Source organism: Ranitomeya imitator, chromosome 5 (genome assembly GCF_032444005.1).
Source record: "Ranitomeya imitator isolate aRanImi1 chromosome 5, aRanImi1.pri, whole genome shotgun sequence".
Taxonomy (NCBI): domain Eukaryota; kingdom Metazoa; phylum Chordata; class Amphibia; order Anura; family Dendrobatidae; genus Ranitomeya; species Ranitomeya imitator.
In genome coordinates this window covers 643134476-643158044 of record NC_091286.1, presented here as the reverse complement: position 1 = coordinate 643158044, position 23569 = coordinate 643134476, and the positions used below count along the sequence as shown (strand labels likewise).

At 43.8% G+C, this 23569-nt stretch overlaps 1 protein-coding gene across 2 annotated transcripts; it reads left to right on the top strand.

Annotated features, from left to right (window-relative positions):
• The first annotated feature begins 6649 nt into the window (after positions 1 to 6649).
• On the top strand, positions 6650 to 20925 carry TTC32 (tetratricopeptide repeat domain 32). Of its 2 annotated transcripts, none has more exons than XM_069728135.1 (4): positions 6650 to 6744; positions 14783 to 14870; positions 18585 to 18751; positions 19346 to 20925. In XM_069728135.1, exons 2-4 carry the CDS (start codon positions 14818 to 14820, stop codon positions 19474 to 19476), a joined length of 351 nt encoding a protein of 116 aa, XP_069584236.1. In that variant the 5' UTR covers positions 6650 to 6744; positions 14783 to 14817; the 3' UTR covers positions 19477 to 20925. The 2 variants fall into 2 exon arrangements, with proteins under 2 accessions (XP_069584236.1, XP_069584235.1); XM_069728134.1 differs by having other exon boundaries at positions 6656 to 6744; positions 14783 to 14896.
• Positions 20926 to 23569: the final 2644 nt, after the last annotated feature.

Sequence of the window (23569 nt, the reverse complement as noted above, 5' to 3'; positions counted from 1 at the left end):
CCCACCGATCGCCCCCCCAGCCCCCCGATCTGGCCGGTACACTGTTCCGGCTCTCCTCTGTTCTGTGCTCCGCTCCCCCCCGTGCTCTTGTCCGCTCCCCCCGTGCTTCAATCACCCCCCCGTGCTCCGATCACCCCCCCTGCACTCCGATCCACCCCCCTCAGTGCTCCGTTCCACCCCACCCGTGCTCCGTTCCACCCCCCCCCGTGCTCCGTTCTACCCCCCCGTGCTCCGTTCCACCCCTCCCGCGCTCCGATTCACCCCCCCATGCTCCGATCCCCCCCCCCCCCCGTGCTCCCCCCCACCCTATCATACTTACCGATCCTGCCGGGGTCCGTCCGTCTTCTCCCCGGGCACCGCCATCTTCCAAAATGGCGGGCGCATACGCAGTGCGCCCGCCGAATCTGCCGGCCGGCAGATTCGTTCCAAAGTGCATTTTGATCACTGAGATATAATCTATCTCAGTGATCAAAATAAAAAAATAATAAATGACCCCCCCCCTTTGCCACCCCCATAGGTAGGGACAATAAAAAAAATAAAGAATTTTTTTTTTCCACTAATGTTAGAATAAGGTTAGGGGTAGGGGTAGGGTTAGGGGTAGGGTTAGGGCTAGGGGTAGGGTTAGGGTTTCGGTATGTGCACACGTATTCTGGTCCTCTGCGGATTTTTCCGCTGCGGATTTGATAAATCCGCAGTGCTAAACCGCTGCGGATTTATGGCGGATTTACCACGTTTTTTTTGCGCATTTTACTGCGGTTTTACAACTGAGATTTTCTATTGGAGCAGTTGTAAAACCACTGCGGAATCCGCACAAAGAAGTGACATGCTGCGGAATGTAAACCGCTGCGTTTCCGTGCAGTTTTTCTGCAGCATGTGTACAGCGATTTTTGTTTCCCATAGGTTTACATTGAACTGTAAACTCATGGGAAACTGCTGCGGATCCGCAGCGTTTTCCGCAGCGTGTGCACATACCTTTAGAATTAGGCCATGTGCACACGGTGCGGATTTGGCTGCGGATTCGCAGCAGTGTTCCATCAGGTGTACAGTACCATGTAAACATATGGAAACCAAATCCGCTGTGCCCATGGTGCGGAAAATACCGCGCGGAAACGCTGCGTTGTATTTTCCGCAGCATGTCAATTCTTTGTGCGGATTCCGCAGCGTTTTACACCTGTTCCTCAATAGGAATCCGCAGGTGAAATCCGCACAAAAAACACTGGAAATCCGCGGAAAATCCGCAGGTAAAACGCAGTGCCTTTTACCTGCGGATTTTTAAAAAATGATGCTGAAAAATCTCACACGAATCCGCAACGTGGGCACATAACCTTAGGGTTAGGGTTGGAATTAGGGTTGTGGTTAGGGGTGTGTTGTGGTTAGGGTTGTGATTAGGGTTATGGCTACAGTTGGGATTAGGGTTAGGGGTGTGTTGGGGTTAGGGTTAGGGCTGTGATTAGGGTTATGGCTACAGTTGGAATTAGGGTTGTGGTTAGGGTTAGGGTTGGAATTAGGGTTGTGGTTAGGGTTAGGGGTGTGTTGGGGTTAGGGTTGTGATTAGGGTTATGGCTACAGTTGGGATTAGGGTTAGGGGTGTGTTGGGGTTAGGGTTGTTGTTAGGGGTGTGTTGGGGTTAGGGTTGTGATTAGGATTATGGCTACAGTTGGGATTAGGGTTAGGGGTGTGTTGGGGTTAGTGTTGGAGGTAGAATTGAGGGGTTACCACTGTTTAGGCACATCAGGGGTCTCCAAACGCAACATGGCGCCACCATTGATTCCAGCCAATCTCGTATTCAAAAAGTCAAATGGTGCTCCCTCAATTCCGAGCCCTGACGTGTGCCCAAACAGTGGTTTACCCCCACATATGGGGTACTAGCATACTCAGGATAAACTGCGCAACAATTACTGGGGTCCAATTTCTCCTGTTACCCTTGTGAAAATAAAAAAATGCTTGCTAAAACATCATTTTTGAGGAAAGAAAAATGATTTATTATTTTCACGGCTCTGCATTATAAACTTCTGTGAAGCACTTGGGGGTTCAAAGTGCTCACCACACATCTAGATAAGTTCCTTTCGGGGTCTAGTTTCTAAAATGGGGTCACTTGTGGGGAGTTTCTACTGTTTAGGCACACCAGGGGCTCTGCAAACGCAACTTGACGCCCGCAGACCATTCCATCAAAGTCTGCATTTCAAAAGTCACTACTTCCCTTCTGAGCCCCGACGTGTGCCCAAACAGTGGTTTACCGCCACACATGGGGTATCAGCGTACTCAGGAGAAACTGAACAACAACTTTTGGGGTCCAATTTCTCCTGTAACCCTTGGGAAAATAAAAAATTCTGGGCTAAATAATTATTTTTGAGGAAAGAAAACGTATTTATTATTTTCACGGCTCTGCATTATATACTTCTATGAAGCACTTGGGGGTTCAAAGTGCTCACCACACATCTAGATAAGTTCCTTTCGGGGTCTACTTTCCAAAATAAGGTCACTTGTGGGGGGTTTCTACTGTTTAGCCACATCAGCGGCTCTGCAAACGCAACGTGACGCCCGCAGAGCATTCCATCAAAGTCTGCATTTCAAAACGTCACTACTTCAATTCCGAGCCCCGGCATGTGCCCAAACAGTAGTTTACCCCCACATATGGGGTATCACCGTACTCAGGAGAAACTGGACAACAAATATTGGGGTCAAATTTCTCCTGTTACCCTTGGGAAAATTAAAAAATTCTGGGCTAAATAATTATTTTTGAGGAAAGAAAACGTATTTATTATTTTCACGGCTCTGCATTATAAACTTCTGTGAAGCACTTGGGGGTTCAAAGTGCTCACCACACATCTAGATAAGTTCCTTTCGGGGTCTAGTTTCCAAAATGGGGTCACTTGTGGGGGGTTTCTACTGTTAAGCCACATCAGGGGCTCTGCAAACGCAACGTGACGCCCACAGAGCATTCCATCAAAGTCTGCATTTCAAAACGTCACTACTTCACTTCCGAGCCCCGGCATGTGCCCAAACAGTGGTTTACCCCCACATATGGGGTATCAGCGTACTCAGGAGAAACTGGACAACAAATTTTGGGGTCAAATTTCTCCTGATACCCTTGGGAAAATAAAAAATTGCAGGCTAAAAGATCATTTTTGAGAAAATATATATATTTTTTTATTTTCATGGCTCTGCGTTATAAACTTCTGTGAAGCACTTGGGGGTTCAAAGTCCTCATCACCCATCTAGATTAGTTCCTTTGGTGGACTAGTTTCCAAAATGGGGTCATTTCTGGGGGATCTCCAATGTTTAGGCACACAGGGGCTCTCCAAACGTGACATGGTGTCCGCTAATGATTGGAGCTAATTTTCCATTTAAAAAGCCAAATGGCATGCCTTCCCTTCCGAGCCCTGCCGTGCGCCCAAACAGTGGTTTACCCCCACATATGGGGTATCAGCGTACTCAGGACAAACTGGACAACATTTGGGGTCCAATTTCTCCTATTACCCTTGGCAAAATAGGAAATTCCAGGCTAAAAAATCATTTTTGAGGAAAGAAAAATTATTTTTTATTTTCATGGCTCTGCGTTATAAACTTCTGTGAAGCACCTGGGGGTTTAAAGTGCTCAATATGCATCTAGTTAAGTTCCTTGGGGGGTCTAGTTTCCAAAATGGGGTCACTTGTGGGGCAGCTCCAATGTTTAGGCACACAGGGGCTCTCCAAACGCGACATGGTGTCCGCTAACAATTGGAGCTAATTTTCCATTCAAAAAGTCAAAAGGCGCGCCTTCCCTTCCGAGCCCTGCCGTGTGCCCAAACAGTGGTTTACCCCCACATATGAGGTATCGGCGTACTCGGGAGAAATTGCCCAACAAATTTTATGATCCATTTTATCCTATTGCCCATGTGATAATGAAAAAATTGAGGCGAAAAGAATTTTTTTGTGAAAAAAAAGTACTTTTTCATTTTTACAGATCAATTTGTGAAGCACCTGAGGGTTTAAAGTGCTCACTAGGCATCTAGATATGTTCCTTGGGGGGTCCAGTTTCCAAAATGGGGTCACTTGTGGGGGAGCTCCAATGTTTAAGCACACAGGGTCTCTCCAAACGCGACATGGTGTCCGCTAACGATGGAGATAATTTTTCATTCAAAAAGTCAAATGGCGCTCCTTCCCTTCCGAGCCTTACCATGTGCCCAAACAGTGGTTTACCCCCACATATGAGGTATCAGTGTACTCAGGAGAAATTGCCCAACAAATTTTAGGATCCATTTTATCCTGTTGCCCATGTGAAAATGAAAAAATTGAGGCTAAACGAATTTTTTTGTGAAAAAAAAAGGACTTTTTCATTTTTACGGATCAATTTGTGAAGCACCTGGGGGTTCAAAGTGCTCACTATGCATCTAGATAAGCTCCTTGGGGCGTCGAGTTTCCAAAATGGGGTCACTTGTGGGGGAGCTCCAATTTTTAGGCACACGGGGGCTCTCCAAACACGACATGGTGTCCGCTAAAGAGTGGAGCCAATTTTTGATTCAAAAAGTCAAATGGCGCTCCTTCCCTTCCAAGCCCTGCCGTGCGCCCAAACAGTGGTTTACCCCCACATATGAGGTATCAGCGTACTCAGGACAAATTGGACAACAACTTACGTGGTTCAGTTTCTCCTTTTACCATTGGGAAAATAAAAAAATTGTTGCTAAAAGATAATTTTTGTGACTAAAAAGTTAAATGTTCATTTTTTCCTTCCATGTTGCTTCTGCTGCTGTGAAGCACCTGAAGGGTTAATAAACTTCTGGAATGTGGTTTTGTGCACCTTGAGGGGTGCAGTTTTTAGAATGGTGTTTGGGTATTTTCAGCCATATAGACCCCTAAAACTGACTTCAAATGTGAGGTGGTCCCTAAAAAAAATGGTTTTGTAAATTTCGTTGTAAAAATGACAAATCGCTGGTCAAATTTTAACCCTTATAACTTCCTAACAAAAAAAAAATTTTGTTTCCAAAATTGTGCTGATGTAAAGTAAACATGTGGGAAATGTTATTTATTAACTATTTTGTGTCACATAACTCTCTGGTTTAACAGAATAAAAATTCAAAATGTGAAAATTGCGAAATTTTCAAAATTTTTGCCAAATTTCCGTTTTTATCACAAATAAACGCAGAATTTATTGACCTAAATTTACCACTAACACGAAGCACAATATGTCACGAAAAAACAATCTCAGAACCGCTAGGATCCGTTGAAGCGTTCCTGAGTTATTACCTCATAAAGGGACACTGGTCAGAATTGCAAAAAACGGCAAGGTCTTTAAGGTCAAAATAGGCTGGGTCATGAAGGGGTTAATGAAACTGGTCTGGCTAATCCCATAAATCCCATAGGCTATGTGGACACAATGCGGATTTGCTGCGGATTTTTCCACGCAGAAATGCTGCAGATCAGATGTGATGTACAGTACAATGTTATTCAATGGGTAATAAAAAAAAAAATGCTTCACGGAAAAATCAGTGCGGAAGTAGCATGTCACTTCTTTTGTGCGGATCTGCGTTTCTGCACCCCTCCACGATAGAAATTCGCAGTGGTAAAAACAGCAGAAAATCCGCACAAAATCCGCATCAATTCCGCACAAAACCCGCGGCTTCTGCCAGGAGATGCGGATTTTGTGCAGAATATTCTGCACCTCTTTTCCTACGTGTGCACATAGCCATAGAGTGACTGATAACTTTTGTGACAAGCCTGGGCCACCATATCTTTAAGCGTTGAGTTTTCAGGTGCGCACCCATCCCCCCATACTGTGATCATGGGTGCTGATGGATTCCAGCGACAGATGAACGCCGATGGCAGCCGTCACCTGGATCTTGTCGCACGGGAGATTGTGATTAGTACGATGCACTTCAATACTGCAGGATTTACCACTTATAGGACAATTATCTCCCCCCAAAAATACAAGTTTGCAGTTGCCATAACGGTGCTGACTGTCGCCGGGTCTAGGTAATGGACGCCGTAGAGAACAGAAACCTAGACGACAATGGAGATTTTTTCCACCATTTCTCCCTCCCTCTTTGGTTACACGGCCATAGTGACACTGGGGCCGGTCATGGCGGGTGTGGGGGCCGCCCGATACTGAGGTGGTCCGTACATCTGACCCGACTCGTATTCGCCCACGAGGACCATCTGTAGGATCCGTCATGGATCTATTGTCCCGGTGCGCAGGAATCCGCAGCAGAAATCAGGTTTGCCCCCATTTTGGGGTGGAATCTGCCCAGAAATCGCTCCCATAAGTCACAGGTCAAATTATACTTTGAGCTATTTTTAGGTGATCTGGATAAAAAAAGAAAATCTGTGAAAATCTTCTAATCTTCACTGAGATTATTTTCCATCCAATCAGAAAAATTCAACTGAAAACAGCAGAAATTCTGTGAAACGTGCAGATTATGCTGCGGATTGGCACACAACCTTCCCTCTAATTTCCCTGCCATTGCCCCTCATACTACAAGCAGGGTGGACGCCAAATGCTGCAGAAGCTCTGGATCTGTGCGATGTCTCCGCGATCATAACTCCCATCATCATCATCATCATCATCATCATCACCTTAAAATGTGTAGTAACAGCAGTGTCCAGCAGGTGGCGCCCGAGTCAGCACGACTCGTCAAACGCAAGAAAATAATGCGCACGCTCGGCCACGCCTCCCCGTGACGTCACGGCAGAACTGCTCTGTCAGCTGGACGCCGGCTCGGGAGAGTCACATGACCGCCCTTCTTCCTTCCCGGTCCCGGACGTTCGGTGAGCTCGCGCTGTGTATCTGGGTGCACCGGGGCTCGGGAGGGGATCTCCTTCATGTGGTGCACGGCTGGGGGAGGGGAGTTGTATATAACATGCACATATAGATTATACACCGTGTCCTCCACTAGGGAAGGGCTAACCATAAGGTGGCTGTGGAACTACAAGTCCCAGCATGCACCCAGCAGTGGGCAAATTGCTTGTAGATAGCTTTCACACTCAGAAATTACTATTATTATAGGTTGTAGTCACATGACCAGGTCACCTGAGCGCATGATGGCGGGGACCGCGGAAAACACACGACTGGCCGAGAAATCCAGGGGAACTGACTGCTGAGCCGTGTATCTAATCCTATCCTGTGATACTGACTGCTGAGCTGTGTATCTAATCCTATCCTGTGATACTGACTGCTGAGCCGTGTATCTAATCCTATCGGGTGATACTGACTGCTGAGCTGTGTATCTAATCCTATCATGTGATACTGACTGCTGAGCTGTGTATCTAATCCTGTCATGTGATACTGACTGCTGAGCTGTGTATCTAATCCTATCCTGTGATACTGACTGCTGAGCTGTGTATCTAATCCTATCATGTGATACTGACTGCTGAGCTGTGTATCTAATCCTGTCATGTGATACTGACTGCTGAGCTGTGTATCTAATCCTATCATGTGATACTGACTGCTGTGTATCTAATCCTATCCTGTGATACTGACTGCTGTGTATCTAATCCTATCATGTGATACTGACTGCTGTGTATCTAATCCTATCATGTGATACTGACTGCTGTGTATCTAATCCTATCATGTGATACTGACTGCTGTGTATCTAATCCTATCCTGTGATACTGACTGCTGAGCCGTGTATCTAATCCTATCGTGTGATACTGACTGCTGTGTATCTAATCCTATCGTGTGATACTGACTGCTGTGTATCTAATCCTATCCTGTGATACTGACTGCTGTGTATCTAATCCTATCCTGTGATACTGACTGCTGTGTATCTAATCCTATCATGTGATACTGACTGCTGTGTATCTAATCCTATCATGTGATACTGACTGCTGTGTATCTAATCCTATCATGTGATACTGACTGCTGTGTATCTAATCCTATCCTGTGATACTGACTGCTGTGTATCTAATCCTATCATGTGATACTGACTGCTGTGTATCTAATCCTATCCTGTGATACTGACTGCTGTGTATCTAATCCTATCATGTGATACTGACTGCTGTGTATCTAATCCTATCATGTGATACTGACTGCTGTGTATCTAATCCTATCATGTGATACTGACTGCTGTGTATCTAATCCTATCATGTGATACTGACTGCTGTGTATCTAATCCTATCATGTGATACTGACTGCTGTGTATCTAATCCTATCCTGTGATACTGACTGCTGAGCCGTGTATCTAATCCTATCGTGTGATACTGACTGCTGAGCCGTGTATCTAATCCTATCGTGTGATACTGACTGCTGTGTATCTAATCCTATCCTGTGATACTGACTGCTGTGTATCTAATCCTATCATGTGATACTGACTGCTGTGTATCTAATCCTATCATGTGATACTGACTGCTGTGTATCTAATCCTATCATGTGATACTGACTGCTGTGTATCTAATCCTATCCTGTGATACTGACTGCTGTGTATCTAATCCTATCATGTGATACTGACTGCTGTGTATCTAATCCTATCATGTGATACTGACTGCTGTGTATCTAATCCTATCATGTGATACTGACTGCTGTGTATCTAATCCTATCATGTGATACTGACTGCTGTGTATCTAATCCTATCATGTGATACTGACTGCTGTGTATCTAATCCTATCCTGTGATACTGACTGCTGTGTATCTAATCCTATCATGTGATACTGACTGCTGTGTATCTAATCCTATCATGTGATACTGACTGCTGTGTATCTAATCCTATCATGTGATACTGACTGCTGTGTATCTAATCCTATCATGTGATACTGACTGCTGTGTATCTAATCCTATCATGTGATACTGACTGCTGTGTATCTAATCCTATCATGTGATACTGACTGCTGTGTATCTAATCCTATCATGTGATACTGACTGCTGTGTATCTAATCCTATCATGTGATACTGACTGCTGTGTATCTAATCCTATCCTGTGATACTGACTGCTGTGTATCTAATCCTATCCTGTGATACTGACTGCTGAGCTGTGTATCTAATCCTATCCTGTGATACTGACTGCTGTGTATCTAATCCTATCGGGTGATACTGTCTGCTGTGTATCTAATCCTATCCTGTGATACTGACTGCTGAGCTGTGTATCTAATCCTATCCTGTGATACTGACTGCTGAGCTGTGTATCTAATCCTATCCTGTGATACTGACTGCTGTGTATCTAATCCTATCCTGTGATACTGACTGCTGAGCTGTGTATCTAATCCTATCCTGTGATACTGACTGCTGAGCTGTGTATCTAATCCTATCCTGTGATACTGACTGCTGAGCTGTGTATCTAATCCTATCCTGTGATACTGACTGCTGTGTATCTAATCCTATCCTGTGATACTGACTGCTGTGTATCTAATCCTATCCTGTGATACTGACTGCTGAGCTGTGTATCTAATCCTATCCTGTGATACTGACTGCTGTGTATCTAATCCTATCGGGTGATACTGACTGCTGAGCTGTGTATCTAATCCTATCGGGTGATACTGACTGCTGAGCTGTGTATCTAATCCTATCATGTGATACTGACTGCTGAGCTGTGTATCTAATCCTATCGTGTGATACTGACTGCTGAGCTGTGTATCTAATCCTATAGTGTGATACTGACGCTGAGCTGTGTTTCTAATCCTATAGTGTGATACTGACTGCTGAGCTGTGTATCTAATCCTATCCTGTGATACTGACTGCTGTGTATCTAATCCTATCGGGTGATACTGACTGCTGAGCTGTGTATCTAATCCTATCGGGTGATACTGACTGCTGAGCTGTGTATCTAATCCTATCATGTGATACTGACTGCTGAGCTGTGTATCTAATCCTATCGTGTGATACTGACTGCTGAGCTGTGTATCTAATCCTATAGTGTGATACTGACGCTGAGCTGTGTTTCTAATCCTATAGTGTGATACTGACTGCTGAGCTGTGTATCTAATCCTATCGTGTGATACTGACTGCTGAGCTGTGTATCTAATCCTATCGGGTGATACTGACTGCTGAGCTGTGTATCTAATCCTATCGTGTGATACTGACTGCTGAGCTGTGTATCTAATCCTATCGTGTGATACTGACTGCTGAGTATCTAATCCTATCGTGTGATACTGACTGCTGAGCATCTAATCCTATCGTGTGATACTGACTGCTGAGCTGTGTATCTAATCCTATCGTGTGATACTGACTGCTGAGCTGTGTATCTAATCCTATCGGGTGATACTGTCTGCTGTGTATCTAATCCTATCCTGTGATACTGACTGCTGTGTATCTAATCCTATCGTGTGATACTGACTGCTGAGCTGTGTATCTAATCCTATCATGTGATACTGACTGCTGAGCTGTGTATCTAATCCTATCGTGTGATACTGACTGCTGAGCTGTGTATCTAATCCTATAGTGTGATACTGACTGCTGAGCTGTGTATCTAATCCTATCGTGTGATACTGACTGCTGAGCTGTGTATCTAATCCTATCGGGTGATACTGACTGCTGAGCTGTGTATCTAATCCTATCGTGTGATACTGACTGCTGAGCTGTGTATCTAATCCTATCGTGTGATACTGACTGCTGAGTATCTAATCCTATCGTGTGATACTGACTGCTGAGCATCTAATCCTATCGTGTGATACTGACTGCTGAGCTGTGTATCTAATCCTATCGTGTGATACTGACTGCTGAGCTGTGTATCTAATCCTATCGGGTGATACTGTCTGCTGTGTATCTAATCCTATCCTGTGATACTGACTGCTGTGTATCTAATCCTATCGTGTGATACTGACTGCTGAGCTGTGTATCTAATCCTATCGGGTGATACTGTCTGCTGTGTATCTAATCCTATCCTGTGATACTGACTGCTGAGCTGTGTATCTAATCCTATCCTGTGATACTGACTGCTGTGTATCTAATCCTATCGGGTGATACTGACTGCTGAGCTGTGTATCTAATCCTATCGGGTGATACTGACTGCTGAGCTGTGTATCTAATCCTATCATGTGATACTGACTGCTGAGCTGTGTATCTAATCCTATCGTGTGATACTGACTGCTGAGCTGTGTATCTAATCCTATAGTGTGATACTGACGCTGAGCTGTGTTTCTAATCCTATAGTGTGATACTGACTGCTGAGCTGTGTATCTAATCCTATCCTGTGATACTGACTGCTGTGTATCTAATCCTATCGGGTGATACTGACTGCTGAGCTGTGTATCTAATCCTATCGGGTGATACTGACTGCTGAGCTGTGTATCTAATCCTATCGGGTGATACTGTCTGCTGAGTATCTAATCCTATCGTGTGATACTGACTGCTGAGCATCTAATCCTATCGTGTGATACTGACTGCTGAGCTGTGTATCTAATCCTATCGTGTGATACTGACTGCTGAGCTGTGTATCTAATCCTATCGGGTGATACTGTCTGCTGTGTATCTAATCCTATCCTGTGATACTGACTGCTGTGTATCTAATCCTATCGGGTGATACTGTCTGCTGTGTATCTAATCCTATCGGGTGATACTGACTGCTGAGCTGTGTATCTAATCCTATCGTGTGATACTGACTGCTGAGCTGTGTATCTAATCCTGTCGGGTGATACTGTCTGCTGTGTATCTAATCCTATCGGGTGATACTGACTGCTGAGCTGTGTATCTAATCCTATCCTGTGATACTGACTGCTGTGTATCTAATCCTATCGGGTGATACTGACTGCTGAGCTGTGTATCTAATCCTATCGGGTGATACTGACTGCTGAGCTGTGTATCTAATCCTATCGGGTGATACTGTCTGCTGAGTATCTAATCCTATCGTGTGATACTGACTGCTGAGCATCTAATCCTATCGTGTGATACTGACTGCTGAGCTGTGTATCTAATCCTATCGGGTGATACTGTCTGCTGTGTATCTAATCCTATCGGGTGATACTGACTGCTGAGCTGTGTATCTAATCCTATCGTGTGATACTGACTGCTGAGCTGTGTATCTAATCCTGTCGGGTGATACTGACTGCTGTGTATCTAATCTTATCGTGTGATACTGACTGCTGTGTATCTAATCCTATCGTGTGATACTGACTGCTGAGCTGTGTATCTAATCCTATCGTGTGATACTGACTGCTGAGCTGTGTATCTAATCCTATCATGTGATACTGACTGCTGAGCTGTGTATCTAATCCTGTCGGGTGATACTGACTGCTGTGTATCTAATCTTATCGTGTGATACTGACTGCTGAGCTGTGTATCTAATCCTGTCGGGTGATACTGACTGCTGTGTATCTATTCCTATCGTGTGACACTGACTGCTGAGCTGTGTATCTAATCCTATCGGGTGATACTGACTGCTGAGCTGTGTATCTAATCCTGTCATGTGATACTGACTGCTGAGCTGTGTATCTAATCCTATCGGGTGATACTGACTGCTGAGCTGTGTATCTAATCCTATCGTGTGATACTGACTGCTGAGCTGTGTATCTAATCCTATCGTGTGATACTGACTGCTGAGCTGTGTATCTAATCCTATCGGGTGATACTGACTGCTGAGCTGTGTATCTAATCCTGTCGTGTGATACTGACTGCTGAGCGGTGTATCTAATCCTATCGTGTGATACTGACTGCTGAGCTGTGTATCTAATCCTGTCATGTGATACTGACTGCTGAGCTGTGTATATAATCCTATCGTGTGATACTGATTGCTGAGCTGTGTATCTAATCCTATCGGGTGATACTGACTGCTGTGTATCTAATCCTATCGTGTGATACTGACTGCTGTGTATCTAATCCTATCGTGTGATACTGACTGCTGTGTATCTAATCCTATCGTGTGATACTGACTGCTGTGTATCTAATCCTATCGTGTGATACTGACTGCTGTGTATCTAATCCTATCGTGTGATACTGACTGCTGTGTATCTAATCCTATCGTGTGATACTGACTGCTGTGTATCTAATCCTATCGTGTGATACTGACTGCTGTGTATCTAATCCTATCGTGTGATACTGACTGCTGTGTATCTAATCCTATCGTGTGATACTGACTGCTGCGTATCTAATCCTATCGTGTGATACTGATTGCTGCGTATCTAATCCTATCGTGTGATACTGACTGCTGAGCTTTGTATCTAATCCTATCGTGTGATACTGACTGCTGTGTATGTAATCCTATCGTGTGATACTGACTGCTGAGCTGTGTATCTAATCCCATCGTGTGATACTGACTGCTGAGTATCTAATCCTATCGTGTGATACTGACTGCTGAGTATCTAATCCTATCGTGTGATACTGACTGCTGAGCTGTGTATCTAATCCTATCGTGTGATACTGACTGCTGAGCTGTGTATCTAATCCTGTCATGTGATACTGACTGCTGTGCTGTGTATCTAATCCTATCGTGTGATACTGACTGCTGAGCTGTGTATCTAATCCTGTCGGGTGATACTGACTGCTGTGTATCTAATCCTATCGGGTGATACTGACTGCTGAGCTGTGTATCTAATCCTATTGGGTGATACTGACTGCTGAGCTGTGTATCTAATCCTATCGTGTGATACTGACTGCTGTGTATCTAATCCTATCGGGTGATACTGACTGCTGTGCTGTGTATCTAATCCTGTCATGTGATACTGACTGCTGTGCTGTGTATCTAATCCTATCGGGTGATACTGACTGCTGTGCTGTGTAATTCCCGTGATCTGAGCGCCGCAGTGACATGACTGCTATGCTCAGATCTCAGTAGAGGCCAGTGAGCAGCACAGAACCAATAGAATCACCACTGCTATCCTCGGTGACACTGGCCACATCTTGGTATCACATTGCAGTCACTGGCACAGTGTCTCCGCACTGTGATCCTGATCACTGTCCCCCCTTATAATTTTGCAAACGCCCAGAAGGGGAGGAGCGATATCGAACATGTGATCAGACCCCGCCCACATTTACTGCAGTCGTAATGCGACTTAGCGCTACACTAGGTTTTCCTGTTTCCAGCAGCTGCTCCCCCTTGTGTTTAAAAGCGGAGAATTTAAAATATTTTTTTTCCTATTTTTTTACATTTAATTTTTTTTTAAATATTAAACAGCCCCTCTCCAAAAATACATTACATTTTTAAGTGTTATAAAAATAAAAGAAAATGACACCTTCCCTTTTAAAAAATAAATGTAGGAATCCGACTGCACGCACAGACTATCAATAGACAATGCTCTGTACACGTCACTTTTTATTATTAATATAACATTGATTCCAGGGTGCTGGACATGAGGAGGAGGAATACACAGGATACAGAGAGGAGAGGGTCCGACCTGCCGTCTACAGGCTTTTACAGTGACTACACAGACATATACAGCTATAGACAGACTGAGTCATAGGAGAGCTTTCTAGGCTCACTCTCTAAGCTCATTGTGAAGGGAGGGAGAAGAGGTGTGCTGTGACATCATCTATTGTGAATGGTGGATCCTGTGTTATCTACTGTATATAGAGGTGTTATCAGTCATTGTACAGGAGGAGGAGGTGAGCTGTGACATCACCTATTGTGTATGGTGGATCCTGTGTCATCTACTGTATATAGAGGTGTTATCAGTCATTGTACAGGAGGAGGAGGTGAGCTGTGACATCACCTATTGTGTATGGTGGATCCTGTGTCATCTACTGTATATAGAGGTGATTTGTCAGCGGTACAATGTGACCAATTCAGGAGACGGTGGTGTGAGTCGTCCATCCCAGCTGCTGTTTCTCTGACCTCTGTAGCCAGGCTCGGCTCCTCTGCCTCTGTGACTTCACACTAAGCGTTAGGATATTATTTTGTCCTTTGTGCTTACTCCAATATCCTCCTTTTTTTTTCTGTTCCTCCAGTTGTAGAATGGAGCCCGGTCTGCTGAACACCGCAAATGCTGAGCTGGAGCAGCGCCACCTGGAGGCCGCAGAGGAGCTGTACGACAAGGTGATAGAGCGCTGTCAGCAGGACAGGTGAGGAGGGTGCTTGTCCTCGCTACGTGCAGTGTGTGGTTACAGGATAACCAGCCGGAGCCACGTGGACGTATACGAGACGACGTCCAGACTCCAGAGTCCACAGATAGATGGAGCTGGTGCAGGACAGAGTGCGGCTCCGGGATGGAACCGTCACTTATTAACCTACAATCTGTGTCCTGTTATTCCCTTACAGTCTCCTTCAGTGCAGAAACTCCAGGACTGAAACTTGAGTTTCTGCAATACAATAGCAGTTTTTTTTCACCTTATGTGAATGGATCATGAAGTGCTGCATTCATTGTGTCTTCAGAAAATCACCTTTCGCTCCAATAAAGTTTTTAGGTTAAATATTGTGCTTTAATTTTATGATATATTTTTTTTAAATTCTGCATTATCTATATTGAAAAAAGAACTTGCAGTTTTCACACTGACCCCTATACCAGACTCTTACTTACCATTCTGTACAGCAGACTTTTGAGTAGTCTCATTCTCATCACAGACAGGATTACAATGACTGATAACACCTCTATATACAGTAGATAACACAGGATCCACCATTCACAATAGGTGATGTCACAGCTCACCTCCTCTTCCTCCTGTACAATGACTGATAACACCTCTATATACAGTAGATAGCACAGGATCCACCATTCACAATAGGTGATGTCACAGCTCACCTCCTCCTACTCCTGTACAATGACTGATAACACCTCTATATACAGTAGATAACACAGGATCCACCATTCACAATAGGTGATGTCACAGCTCACCTCCTCCTCCTGTACAATGACTGATAACACTTCTATATACAGTAGATAGCACAGGATCCACCATTCACAATAGGTGATGTCACAGCTCACCTCCTCCTCCTGTACAATGACTGATAACACCTCTATATACATTTATACATTAGATAACACAGGGTCCACCATTCACAATAGGTGATATCACAGATCGCCTCCTCTTCCTCCTGTACAATGACTGATAACACCTCTATATACAGTAGATAACACAGGATCCACCATTCACAATAGATGACGTCACAGCTCACCTCCTCTTCCTCCTGTACAATGACTGATAACACCTCTATATACAGTAGATAACACAGGATCCACCATTCACAATAGATGACGTCACAGCTCACCTCCTCCTCCTGTACAATGACTGATAACACCTCTATATACAGTAGATAACACAGGATCCACCATTCACAATATGTGATGTCACAGCTCACCTCCTCCTCCTCCTGTACAATGACTGATAACACCTCTATATACAGTAGATAACACAGGAGCCACCATTCACAGTAGGTGATGTCACAGCTCACCTCTTCCTCCTGTACAATGACTGATAACACCTCTATATACAGTAGATAACACAGGATCCACCATTCATAATAGGTGATGTCACAGCTCACCTCCTCCTCCTCCTCCTCCTGTATAATGACTGATAACACCTCTATATACAGTAGATAACACAGGATCCACCATTCACAATAGGTGATGTCAGAGCTCACCTCCTCCTCCTGTATAATGACTGATAACACCTCTATATACAGTAGATAACACAGGATCCACCATTCACAATAGGTGATGTCACAGCTCACCTCCTCCTCCTGTACAATGACTGATAACACTTCTATATACAGTAGATAGCACAGGATCCACCATTCACAATAGGTGATGTCACAGCTCACCTCCTCCTCCTGTACAATGACTGATAACACCTCTATATACATTTATACATTAGATAACACAGGGTCCACCATTCACAATAGGTGATATCACAGATCGCCTCCTCTTCCTCCTGTACAATGACTGATAACACCTCTATATACAGTAGATAACACAGGATCCACCATTCACAATAGATGACGTCACAGCTCACCTCCTCTTCCTCCTGTACAATGACTGATAACACCTCTATATACAGTAGATAACACAGGATCCACCATTCACAATAGATGACGTCACAGCTCACCTCCTCCTCCTGTACAATGACTGATAACACCTCTATATACAGTAGATAACACAGGATCCACCATTCACAATATGTGATGTCACAGCTCACCTCCTCCTCCTCCTGTACAATGACTGATAACACCTCTATATACAGTAGATAACACAGGAGCCACCATTCACAGTAGGTCATGTCACAGCTCACCTCTTCCTCCTGTACAATGACTGATAACACCTCTATATACAGTAGATAACACAGGATCCACCATTCATAATAGGTGATGTCACAGCTCACCTCCTCCTCCTCCTCCTCCTGTATAATGACTGATAACACCTCTATATACAGTAGATAACACAGGATCCACCATTCACAATAGGTGATGTCAGAGCTCACCTCCTCCTCCTGTATAATGACTGATAACACCTCTATATACAGTAGATAACACAGGATCCACCATTCACAATAGGTGATGTCACAGCTCACCTCCTTCTCCTGTACAATGACTGATAACACCTCTATATACAGTAGATGACAGGATCCACCATTCACAATAGGTGATATCACAGCTCACCTCCTCCTCCCTGCACAAATCACCTTTATCCTGATGAGAGGATGCTCATTAAATACTTAAGTTCATTTCTGTAGAATTACTAATGACCAATTGCCAACAGGACGTGAGAGTGTAATATTGGGTCTCATGTTCTGTGTGAAAATTGTAGTTATTTTTTTTTATATATAGATAGTAATATAAAAAATAAAATGTTTATTCCTTCCGGATGCTATTTTCAGTTTTGTTTTAATTTTGCCCTTTTTGTCAAATTGTCATAATTTATTCTTAATTTTTTGCTTACATAAACATTTTGTTGCTATTTTTTGAGACCAATAATGTTATTTATCCATTTGAGTACCGGTGTGATCGCTGGTTTGTTTTGCGTGACAATATGTAGTTTTTATTGGTAACATAGTATTCACCCCAAAATGACTTGATCGCTAATTTTTTTTTTTTTTTTCTGGCACTTAGAATTTTTTCTTTCATTACAGTCTTCATGGATTGGGTTAATTAATTTCAGATTTTGCTAGATTAGACTTTAATGGATGCAGTGATGCCAAATGTATATTTTTTAATTTTATTTTTAACATTAATTTTGTTTTTAATTAAAGAAAAGGTGTTTTTTTTTTTTTTTTTTTTTTACTTTTTTTGTATTTTTTTTAATGCAGTAGATAACACAATGGCCACCCATTTTTGGTCCATATGAGACCAATACTATTGATCCGTAACATTTGGGGCCCCTCTGGAGATCTTGCATTTGGGCCAGTGAGCTTTAAGTGACACAATTTGGGGTTGTGTGAAAGTTTAAGATATCAATCTCATTTTTAATTTTTTTTTTGCTGCACTTTTATAAATGTTACCCCAAGAGTTGGGTGGATGCATTTGTGGCTCTGTCGGCCCATGTCAGTAGCCCCTGGGTTCCAGGTAATTCGGCTGTGTAATCCTTGTGTCCCTGCAGTGCAGCGTCAGTGCTTGCATATTATCGCGTGTCCGGTCATGTAAGGCCGCGTCCTCTGCTCTCACTTTTTCCTGTGGTTTATGGCGGCACATTATTCAGGCTCCTATAAATCCATTATTCATGGCTCTGCCCCTGTAATCGTCACCACCAAAGATCTCGTCTTTTTCACACGGTCGTATATTCATCTGTCGTCGATAATTGCGTCTCCTTGTATCCCGCAGGAGGTGCAGCATGGAGGAGCTCTCTGTCGCCTACAATAATCGGGGACAGATCAAATACTTCCGAGTTGACTTCTACGAAGCGATGGATGACTACACGGCGGCGATAAGATTGAACCCAAAATTTGAGGTCCCGTTTTACAACCGAGGTTTGATCCTTTATCGACTTGGTGAGTGCTGCTGTCCTTATGAAGATACTGTAGGATTTTTTTTTTTTTTTTTTTAAGTCGCTTGCTGAAAAAAATTACCCAGTAAAAATCTCTGAGCTGCACCGATTCCGCTGCTTTTGCCCTTTTTGCTCTGCGTCGCTCCAGTGCAGAGATATTCATATTTGTTTCTTCTGGAGCGCAGTATGTGAAATCTCTGTTTGTAGTGCAACTGTGTGTTTCTTCACAGTCTTCTCTTGGAGACATGCGCTTTTACTTTTCCCTCCACAGCTCGGCAGCGGATCTAGCAGTTTTGTCAGTCTCAGACGCTGCCGCGCTGTGATTGAAAAATCGCGAATGATCGGGTGAAAATATCTGGAAAATCGAAACCGCGACCATGGTAGCCAACTAAGATAAAACCAGGCGAACACATATAAAATAGGCGCAAATGGAAAAGATTAATTTGGTGCAATTAAAAAAAGAAAAAGAAATCCAAAATCACAAAAATTTGATAATCCAGCTCAAATTCAAAAAATAATCAGGACCCCAAATGTTTTTTTTTCTGCATAAGTGTGACTTATGATCGTGTTCACATATAAAAAGATGTTTCTGCCGCAGGGTTCTTTGATGACGCAATGAAAGATTTCCAAAAAGTCTTACAGCTGAACCCAAATTTTGAAGATGCCAAGATCAGCCTGAGACAAAGTATGGTGGATAAGGAAGAAAGGAGATGGAGGATTCAAGAATGATCTGGATGGGAGGCCTCCATATAGGCGCTTTTACGGGATATTTCCACAACACTTGGGAACATTCGCTGTTATCAGCCATAATTGTTGATTACGTTGTGTCTGATTTACTCATTGATGTCCTGCCGAGCGGACGAATGGCAGGATCCAAATGGCTACTGAAATGTGGAGAGGCAACGCTGAAAAAATGGAACTGGTCATCTAGGCATTCTAGTCGATTCACAAGGCCAGGTCCAGTGGCCCCGAGAACCACCTCATCCCTGCTCCTTTGTTACTTAGCCGGTATCTCATGACATGGCGCCCTAAAGAAGGGCAGGTAAGAGGCGTTTCTCAGGGCTCCTGTCCGACAGTGATAGATTACAGTCATGTCTAATGGATCGGGTCCTGGAAATCGACATGCACCATCAATAATAAATAACATTATGGGAGCAGATTTGTTTTCCCTTTTTCTTTGAAAGGGTTATCTCTGCTCTCACTGCAGAGCTGTGTGTGATTGAGAGCATACTGTCAGTCATTACATGTCTCACATCGGGAACTCCCCCTTTTATTAAACATAAGCCCTGGAGGCAGATTCTCAGGGAGATCTGTGGCCGGCCCAGAGATCTTAACAGCTCATTTAAATATAAGATAACCGTGGATTTCTCTGGAATAACACATTGAGTCGCGGATATCAAGGAATCAGTTTATTTAAATTACTATGACGTACACGCCCATATAGACGGCTTAGGAGGAATGAATCTACAGATTCCCTTTAAGTCCCTGGATCAGTGTCTGTCTCCAGCATTTAAAGGGAACCTGTCAAGTCTGCCATGCCCTCTAACCCACCAACATTCACGTCACTAAGTTCCCTGTGGGCGTGATAACCTGATTTGCAAGCGCCAGCACCTGCACATCTCGCGCACGTGTGGCTTTTTTCAGGCTCGTCATTGCACCTCTGAAGCCAGGTATGCGCGTCCCGGCCTCAGTTATGCACTGCGCCTGACCGGAAGAGCAGACAACTGCTGACATACATCTTCTGCACTTCCCGGTCATGCACAGTGTGAAACGTACACCTGGCTTCAGGGGCGCAATGACACTGCCGAATGTATGTGCTGTCCATGTCACCGACTCTTGCAAATCATGTTATTACACCCACTGGGGCGTGATAACATGCAAAGAGGGCGGACTAGTCAGGGGCAACTAACGCCTCATCCACTAGTCAGAGCCCTCATTAGCATAGGGAAAGTGGAGGTTCTAAATACATTTTTTTAAACATGGAGGTAAGTGAATCACATTATACAGGGCTGGTGAGGCAGGGACTTGAGTAACATATATGTGAGTGCTGCTGGGTTGGAGGGCATGGGGGACAGGACAGGTTCCCTTTTACACCATGTTTCAAATTATTATGCAAATTGGATTTAAGTGTCATAAAGATTTAATTGTTTTGTTTATCAAATAAACTCATGGATGGTATTGTGTCTCAGGGCTCAATGGATCACTGAAATCTATCTTAAACACGTGATAATTAGTTTTCCAGGTGATTCTAATTAAAGAAAAACTAATTAAAAATGATGATCCACATTATTAAGAAGGCCACAGGTTTCAAGCAATATGGGAAATAAAAAGGATCTCTCTGCTGCTGAAAACATTAAATAGTGCAATGCCTTGGACAAGGGAAGAGAACATTAGATATTTCATGAAAACTTAAGAGTGATCATCATACTGTGAAGAGATTTGTGACTGAAAAAGAGTTCATGCAGATAAAGGCATAATGAGGAAGGTTTCTGCCAGACAAATTCATTGGATAAAAAGAGCAGCTGCCAAAATACCATTACAAAGCAGCAAACTGTTATTTGAAGCTGCTGGTTCCTCTGGAGTCCCTTGAACCTCAAGGTGTAGGATCCTTCAAAGACTTGCTGTGGTGCATAAACCTACTATTCGGCCACCCCTAAACAGTGTTCACAAGCGGGTACAGCTGCAGTGGGCCCAGACATACATGAAGACTAATGTCCAAACAGTCTTGTTTACTGATGAGTGTCGAGCAACCCTGGATGGTCCAGATAGATGGAGTAGTGGATGGTTGGTGGATGGCCACCATGTCCCAACAAGGCTGCGACGTCAGCAAGGAGGTGGTGGAGCCATGTTTTGGGCCGGAATCATGGGGAAACAGCTGGTAGGGCCCTTTAAGGTTCCTGAAGGTGTGAAAATGACCTCTGTAAAGTATATAGAGTTTCTGACTGACCACTTTCTTCCATGATATAAAAAGAAATGTGCCTTCAGGAGCAAAATCATCTTCATGCTGACAATGTCCCATCTCATGCTGCAAAGAATCCCTCTGTGTCATTGGCTGCTATGGGCATAAAAGGAGATAAACTCATGGTGTGGCCACCATCTTCCCCTGACCTCAACCCTATAGAGAACCTTTGGAGTATCATCAAGCAAAAGATCTATGAGGGTGGGAGGCCGTTCACATCAAAACAGCAGCTCTGGGAGGCGATTCTGACTTCATTCAAAGAAATACAAGCAGAAACTCTCCAAAAACTCCCAAATTCAATGGATGCAAGAATTGTGATGGTGATATCAAAGAAGGGGTCCTATGTTACCATGTAACTTGGCCTTCTAGGATGTTTTGGATTTAAATACTGTATATACTCGAGTATAAGCCGACCCGAGTATAAGCCGACCCCCTAATTTTGCCACAAAAAACTGGGAAAACTTAATGACTCGAGTATAAGGCTAGGGTGGAAAATGCAGCAGCTACTGGTAAATTTAAAAAATAAAAATAGATACCAATAAAAGTAAAATTAATTGAGACATCAGTAGTTTAAGTGTTTTTTAATATCCATATTGAATCAGGAGTCCCATATAATGCTCCATACAGTTTGATAGGCCCCATAAGATGCTCCATATTAAAATATACCCCCATATAATGCTGCACAAATGTTGATTATGGCCCCATAAGATGCTCCATACAGACATTTGTCCCATAAGATGCTCCACAAATGCGGATTATGGCCCCATAAGATGCTTCATAGAGATATTTGCCCCATATAATGTTGCACATGGCCCCATACAGATATTTGCCCCATATAATGCTGCACATGGCCCCATACAGATATTTGCCCCATATAATGCTGATTATGGTCCCATAAGATGCTCCATACAGACATTTGCCCCATATGCTGTTGCTGCGATTAAAAAAAAAAAAGAAAAAATCACTCACCTCTCAGGCCTCTGGCACTTGCTATATTCACCTGTTCCCCGTTCCACCGACGGCTGCCGCTGTGTCTTCCCCGTCCTCTGCACTGACGTTCAGGCAGAGGGTAGCACGCTCACTAATCGCGTCACCGCGCCCTCTGACCTGAGTGTCAATGCAGAGGATGGGGAAGACGCAGCGGCGGCCATCGGGGGAACAGGTGAATATAGCGCACTGCCCCCGCCATACTCACCTGCTCCTGGCACGGTGCAGTCCCTGGTTCTCCGGTGCCGGCAGCTTCTTTCTGTAGTGAGCGGTCACATGGTACCGCTCATTACAGTAATGAATATGCGTCTCCACCCATATGGGAGTGAAGTTGGGTCCATATTCATTACTGTAATGAGCGGTACCATGTGATCGCTCAATACAGGAAGAAGCTGCTGACACCCGGAGAACCAGGGACGACAGGGACAGTGCCAGGAGCAGGTGAGTATTATTACACAGCTGCCGCTCCCCCTCCCCTGCCGACCCTTGGGAATGACTCGAGTATATGGCGAGAGGGGCAATTTCAGCCTAACAGATTGCACATTTTCTGTTAGTACGATAAACCTCATTTCAAGGCAGAAACATTACTGTGTCCAACAGTTATTAGATATATGAAACAGCTGTTTAAAAAAACAACAACAATTTTTATAAAACATTAAGCTTAAGATTAATAGGGGTGTCCAAACTTTTTCATATAACTGTACATACATACATATTCTAGAATACCCGATGCGTAAGAATCAGGCCACCATCTAGTGCATAATAATTTGGAACATGATGTAATACAAATACTTGGTGATATTAATGAAATGTAAAGTAGATGTTAATAATTAAAACCAGCAATGTGTAACAGTGCGATGTAGTCTCCTTATTGTA

Excerpts from the sequence above, each read along its gene's own strand:
- TTC32 (XM_069728134.1), top strand. The coding sequence starts at position 14,790 with ATGGAGCCCGGTCTGCTGAACACCGCAAATGCTGAGCTGGAGCAGCGC. Across the intron at positions 14,897-18,584 it reads GAGCGCTGTCAGCAGGACAG|GAGGTGCAGCATGGAGGAGC; the intron begins GTGAGGAGGGTG and ends TGTATCCCGCAG. Across the intron at positions 18,752-19,345 it reads TTTGATCCTTTATCGACTTG|GGTTCTTTGATGACGCAATG; the intron begins GTGAGTGCTGCT and ends TTTCTGCCGCAG.